General features: G+C 38.8%; 2 protein-coding genes across 2 annotated transcripts; both read left to right on the forward strand.

The window, feature by feature from the left end:
• Positions 1-1928: 1928 nt before the first annotated feature.
• LOC141632755 (uncharacterized) lies at positions 1929-4720 on the forward strand. Its single transcript, XM_074445270.1, has 4 exons — positions 1929-1974; positions 2069-3448; positions 3681-4002; positions 4219-4720. The coding sequence occupies exons 1-4, from the start codon at positions 1929-1931 to the stop codon at positions 4718-4720; spliced, it is 2250 nt and encodes a 749-aa protein (XP_074301371.1).
• A 21-nt stretch (positions 4721-4741) lies between these two features.
• LOC141632756 (uncharacterized) lies at positions 4742-6201 on the forward strand. The gene is made up of 2 exons (XM_074445271.1): positions 4742-5474; positions 5591-6201. Exons 1-2 carry the CDS (start codon positions 4742-4744, stop codon positions 6199-6201), a joined length of 1344 nt encoding a protein of 447 aa, XP_074301372.1.
• The last annotated feature ends 840 nt before the right edge of the window (positions 6202-7041 follow it).

Genomic DNA, 7041 nt, shown 5'->3' on the forward strand with positions numbered 1-7041 from the left:
GTATCGAGGACTATGATGAAGAAAGGCAAGGAAATTAGCGAAGAAGCCAACATAAATTTATTAATATTAGATCAACTATTAGTTTACTCAAGTTTGGTGAATAAACCACCCCACTAAAGGGTGCTTAGCAATATTTTGCGTCTTTAGCTTTTAGTTTACCTATGTTCAACGAATAAACAATACCACTAAAGGGTATTTAACAGTCTATTGCATCTTCGTTTACTTGAATACGTTTTTAGTTTTATGGATTTAATAATGTTGGAAAGAGAAAACCTTCAAGTGTTATATACAATTATTATTATTTTAAATAATTGAACTCCAAGACGCATCATGTTGCTGGTTTGTTAACTCTATGTTTGTTTCTACACATACTACCAATATATCAAAATATTGAACTCCCAAGACGCATCATACCTACCCATCGGACTACACATGTATATTATAAGTTCTGGAAACTATAATGCGAAAATTTATTAGCGTTCTGAGTGAACATACCTGCAGCAGCCAACATTGAACTACTAACCAACCACAACCACCATTCCTTTGAATATATCGCCTAAGATATCAACAACGTTCTTCCCCCTCCACTTCCACTTGACTCTTCCCCTGCCGAATAACATACTAATAAAGTTCAGATTCCAAGAAAACAGTAATAATTTTCCTATGTGATTTTAGTTGATAATCACTCATATACTATTGTGTCCAATAAACAGTTATTACTGAAAATACCTCTGCTTTGACGGAGTCATTCACTGCGTGTTACCACAACTAAGCGTCCTCTACACCACGGTTCATTCTTCTGCGCATCATATCCGTATAATTAGGCACAAATTTCAACAACAATCCTGTTAACATATTACAAAATAAAATAAAAAAGCGCAAGGTTGGCAGAATAATCATATCTAATTCTAATCGAATTCTACTCATAATTAAAATTATTCAGCTGGCTGGATAATAGAGATCAAGTTCTAATCAAACTCAAACCCTGTGAGGACAGCTCAAGATTGAAACATATTTAAGCCTACAGGTCACGAACAGAACATAGCACTTTTGTAGATACTCAACCACAATCAACAATGACAACTGAAGTACCCTGCAAGCTAATGTCAGATTTACCACCCGAATCGATGAGGCTCACTAGCAATTCAAACACTGGTTAGTAATACTTACCCTATTGTCAGATTATTTAGTTTGTTTACTTATAGATTGACGCATCTAACTTTCCTAACCACATTAATTAATTCACCACAAACTTTCTATGATTTGATCCCAGCAAGCAATACAGAGGAGAGGCAAACACGGCAACCATCTCCGAGGATTTTGCCAGAAATATTACCCAATTCAACAAGTACCCAGAACAACACTGGTTTGTTGATTAAACTTTGTGCACAAAAAGAGAAAAAATTTGGTTTTGAAAGGTAATTTCATTTAAATATCGATCAGATCTATCTTTTAATTCCTGTACCTTCACAGAAATAAACATGATATGCAACAAGAGGCAACGAAAAAGAAAAGAGCAACCTACAAACAATCCGACATCGGAAATATTATGCGGAGCAACTACCGTCCCAACTAACACTAATACTGGTTTGAAACTAATTTTTTTTACACATAATGTCGCATACCTTATTTAATCAATCGTTTCCTATGTCACATAAATAAATACTGACTATTCTAACTGATTTTGTGCAAGTAAATACAATAACAAACAAGAGACAGCGAAGGAAGAGTAATCAAGCAACAAATCTGGCCACCACCACAAGCTGCCCGAATAACCTATCATCGGGTATGTCAACTATTAAAACAGATCAGATATGCACGCAAAAAAAAAACCTCTGCATTTATTAGTGTCATTACATTGACCAAAGTCATCGTCTAAATTTTAATTAACATCTTCAACAAAAGAATATGACCCAGATAACCGTACAATGTCGGAGGTTTCAGAAGCTCCAGCAACTACCACAAAAACCACAGGTATAAGTATGTTGTTACAATTCCACCTTATGGACTTGTGATCTCGCAACTCCATTTTATTTCTGACCCAAAGATTACTAATGATTGAATACAGTTAACACCAGATATCTAAGCTTGGCTCCACCGGAATATATTTGTCGTTCATGCCATGCAATCATGTGGTATGAGGAGAGGGTAAAAAAGACTAGCAATCGAAGGCAAACCAATTTCAACATGTGTTGCAGAGAAGGGAAAATAAAATTGGACAAGCTAAAAGACCCTCCAGATTTTTTAAGAACGTTACTAGACTACAGTCAAGGCCCTTCCGCTAGGAAATTTAGGCAGCATATCCGAATGTATAATTCTTCATATGCGTTCACGTCGATGGGTGCCAAAGTAGACACGACTGTCAACAACACACCTGGGCCATACACTTTCAGGATCAGTGGACAAAATAGTCATTATATAGGGTCCTTGCTGCCCACCGGTAATCGGACACCCTTCTTCATACAACTCTATGTTTATGACACTTCAGATGAAATAGACAGGAGAGCAGGTGTGTTTGGAAAGAAAGACAACAATAACGTACTAGAAACAGATATACTCACAGGGTTGAAACAGATGTTAGATGCCGTTAATCCGATAGCACATACATTCCGCATGGCCCAGCAACGCCTGAAGGAGGACAATAATTTAAATTTATCAATTAGGTTGCTTGGTCAAAGAGTTAACAAAGACATAACGTATAGTAATCCGACAGCATCAGAAATAGCCGCGCTTATAGTTGGAGATATTAGCGGTACAGATGCAGGTAGAGACATTATAATCGAACACAAAAGAGACGGTCTGAAGCGAATAACTGAGCTACACCCTTCTTTCATGGCTTTACAGTACCCGCTTCTGTTTCCACGTGGAGAAGATAGTTTTCACACAGATATACCATACATCATTGACGTGACAAAGAAGCGTGGTAAAAGGGAGTACGTCACAATGAGAGAATATTATGCGTACAGACTACAACAGAGATTAATGGATGGTTATGCTGTGCTTCGTGGTGGAAAACTACTCCATCAGTTTGTAGTGGATTGTTGTTGCGCAATAGAGTCACAAAGATTATGGTTTATTAGAAACAACCAGCCATATCTTCGATGTGAAATGCTAAACCATCTTTGTGATGCGGTTGATAAAGGTGATTACGTAGGCGCAGAAGTAGGAACAAGAATAATATTACCGGCATCATTTACAGGAAGCATGAGATACATGCAGCAAAAGTATCAGGATGCAATGGCAATTTGCAGGTGGTTTGGTAACCCACACTTATTTATAACCTTCACAGCGAATCCCAAGTGGCCAGAGATTGATCAGATGCTTGCGTACATACAAGGACAGAAGGCAGAAGACAGGCCCGACATAATAGCAAGAGTCTTCAGACTAAAACTACGTCAACTAATGGACTGCCTTAAACACCAGCGTTACTTTGGAACAACAGTAGCAGGTACACATTATTTAAAACGAAATTATAATAGTAGATGATAAATTGTCAGACAAGGATTAAGCAGAGTAAGGAGAAATTACCTACAACATAAACGTCATAATTAACTTTCGTCCCATATAAATCTGCATAAATAGGATAAAAATCCATTAGAGAAATTAAAACATCATATCAAACACAATTAAGATTATCAATTTAATACTATGAGACTTATCACTTTCATACTATGCTGTAGACGTATACACAATAGAGTTTCAGAAAAGAGGACTGCCCCATGCACACATACTATTATGGCTTAAGAAAGATGAAGTGGAACTATCGCCACAGTACATAGACGGTATTATACATGCTGAAATACCAGATAAGGAAAAAGACCCAGTATTATACGAGATTGTGTCATGGTACATGGTTCACGGGCCATGCGGCAAGGAAAACCCAAATTGTCCATGTATGCTTGACGGTGTGACTTGCAACAAAAAGTATCCAAAATCTTTCAATTCAGAGACGGCAATAGATCGTAATGGCTATCCAGTGTATCGACGAAGAGAGAACAAAAGGTATGTCTCACTTACAGAGAAGTTGAAATTTACTTCCAAAAATATGAAGATTAAGATACCAAAAGATACCAACCAGACAACATAAAATAAAACGACAAATTAAGAAACAAAAAAAAAAACATAAAAAGAAGATAACAACATAAACATTGAATCCAACTTCTTACACCACATCACTTCTATTCGGATAATTTATTTACGCCTTTTATTTTGATGCAGGACCATTAAAAAGGGTAAACACGTTCTAGACAACAGAAGCATTGTTCCCTATAACCCGGGATTACTTCTGATGTTTGACGCCCATATAAACGTTGAGTGGTGTAACACAGCTCGGGCCATTAAGTACCTGTTCAAGTATATCCTAAAAGGCCCGGATAAGGCGACTGCTATAATTTCCCGAGACAAAGAAGATGAAATCAAGTCATACCTTGACTGTCATTACCTCTCAGCATGCGAAGGTGCGTGGAAGATATTTGAGTTTGAGATCCACGAAAGGAGTCCAGCGGTCATACGCCTTCCTGTTCACCTCGAGGGTGAGCAAGCTGTTGTCCTCAAGGATAAAGACAAACTGAGAGTGGTAATAGATAAGGCTAATGAATCACCCACGATGTTGATGGGATGGATGACAGCGAACATAAACTACGTAGAGGCTGCTAATTTAACGTATGCTCAAATGCCGACACGATTTGTGTGGAGGGACAATGCATGGAAATTAAGATAAAAAGGCATGAGTATTGGAAGAATGGCATTTGTACATCCAACCGCAGGAGAGCGCTATTACCTCCGTCAACTTCTCAACATAGTAAAAGGATGCACAAGTTTTCAGGATATAAGAACAGTAGATGGACTCCCTTACCCTACTTACAAAGAAGCATGTTTTGCCAGAGGACTATTGAATAATGACAAGGAATGGAACGACGCGCTACAAGAGGCAAATCAATGCGCAATGCCTTCGCAGCTCCGCGAGTTATTTGTGACAATGCTGTTATTTTGTGAGGTCACCGACGTCCTCGAATTATGGAATCGTAGTCGAGAAATGCTCTCTGAAGACATTGAAAGGCGAAAAAGAAGGCTATTTAACCATCCTGGGCTTGTGCTAACAGTGGATGCCAAGGTAGCTTATACATTAATTGAAGTCGAGCAGATACTACTGAGGTATGGTAAAACCTTGAAGGACATAAAGGGTATGCCTCTCCCCCAGTTCGAAGATGTCAGGGGCTTGGAGAATAAATTAATCAGAGAACAGCGTATGTATGACACCCGCCAATTTAAAGAAGAATGGACCCGAAAAGAACAACAACTAAATAAAGAGCAAAGAGCGGCATATGATAGATTCATTGACGCAGTGCACACTAGGTCTAGCCAAGTAATGTTTCTATATGGACACGGAGGGACCGGGAAGACTTGTTTATACACAGCCATCTCAGCTAGGATCAGATCAGAGGGTAAAATTGTTATCAACGTAGCATCATCAGGTAATATAAGAACTTTAGCTTAAATAAAAGGACTGAATAACCAACTAAAATTTTTACACATGTAGAACAATATTAAATCGAAAATAAAAAACAACTAAGTTTAATTATCATGTTAGGGATCGCGGCGTTATTACTCCCAGGAGGACGTACAGCTCACAACATGTTTGAGATACCAATAGAGTTATTAAAGAACTCTACGTGCAACATTTCACAAAAGAGCCAACTAGCAGAACTGTTACGACAAATGTCCCTAATTATATGGGACGAAGCGCCAATGGACCACAAGTTCGCGTTTGAAGCTCTTGATCGAACAATGAGAGATTTACTCGCGCTAGAAGACCCAGAAGCCAAAACAAAATTGTTCGGTGGTAAGGTAGTCCTACTTGGGGGTGATTTCAGACAAGTTCTGCCTATAATTAACAAGGGCAGGAGACAAGATATTGTTCAAGCATCGATCAACAGGTCCTATATATGGAATGAGTGTCAACTCTACACACTATCAAAAAGCATGAGGGTGTCAGAAACGGCAGACAATCCGCAGAAACAGGAGATAAACAGGACTTTCAATAACTGGCTGTTAGCTATGGGAGACGGACGGATAGAGACTAAAACAGCAGAGAACGAAACGGAGCCTACATGGATTGAGATACCAAAAGAGTATATTGGAAGCAACGGACCGTTGAATGTTGAAACAGTTGTTGGCAGAATTTACCCAGATTTCCAATAAGAGCGTTTCAACGAAACGTATCTAAAGGAGAGAGCGATACTCACCCCTCTAAACGAAATGGCTGACAAGATAAACACGTATATGGCTAGCCTTGTACAAAGTGAGGAGAAAATTTACAGAAGCTGTGATGAAGTGTGCACATCATCAACTGAGAGCACAGAGCAATATACGGACTATCCTACAGAGTATTTAAATAGCCTAAACTTGCAGGGTCTGCCGCCCCATGAGTTGAAATTAAAGAAAGGACTGCCTGTGATGTTGCTCAGAAACATAAACCCGTCCAAGGGGTTGTGTAACAGCACCCGCCTAATTATTACTCACTTAGGCAACTTTATAGTAGAGGCAAAGATAATAACGGGATGAAGGGCAGGTGATAAAGTGCTTATTCCAAGAATAGTGATGACGACAACAGACACAAAAATACCATTTGTGCTAAAAAGACGCCAATATTCGCTACGCCAATGTTATGCAATGACAATAAACAAAAGCCAAGGTCAGTCACTGAAACATGTGGGGGTATACTTGCCAAACCCCATGTTTAGCCATGGACAGTTATATGTAGCTGCATCAAGGACAACATCCCCCGAAGGACTAAAGTTCTTCATAGACGATTCAACGCAGCAATACAAGGGACACACAAGGAATATCGTTTTCAATGAAGTTTTTTCAAATCTACCAGTCATACAACCAGATTAGGAGACTCAACGGGTGGTATAGACACACAAGTTTGGAATAAGATCAATGTGAATTTTCACAGTTGGCGCTCCTAATCGGATCGGACATGTATACAGTCTAAGTTCTTTAAAATTACGATAAATTATGCTATTCGTGCTTGGTGAA

The sequence above is a fragment of the Silene latifolia genome, chromosome Y (genome assembly GCF_048544455.1).
Source record: "Silene latifolia isolate original U9 population chromosome Y, ASM4854445v1, whole genome shotgun sequence".
Lineage (NCBI taxonomy): Eukaryota > Viridiplantae > Streptophyta > Magnoliopsida > Caryophyllales > Caryophyllaceae > Silene > Silene latifolia.

Excerpts from the sequence above, each read along its gene's own strand:
- LOC141632755 (XM_074445270.1), top strand. The coding sequence starts at position 1,929 with ATGTCGGAGGTTTCAGAAGCTCCAGCAACTACCACAAAAACCACAG. Across the intron at positions 1,975-2,068 it reads AACTACCACAAAAACCACAG|TTAACACCAGATATCTAAGC; the intron begins GTATAAGTATGT and ends GATTGAATACAG. Across the intron at positions 4,003-4,218 it reads CGACGAAGAGAGAACAAAAG|GACCATTAAAAAGGGTAAAC; the intron begins GTATGTCTCACT and ends ATTTTGATGCAG.
- LOC141632756 (XM_074445271.1), top strand. The coding sequence starts at position 4,742 with ATGGCATTTGTACATCCAACCGCAGGAGAGCGCTATTACCTCCGTCAA. Across the intron at positions 5,475-5,590 it reads TATCAACGTAGCATCATCAG|GGATCGCGGCGTTATTACTC; the intron begins GTAATATAAGAA and ends TTATCATGTTAG.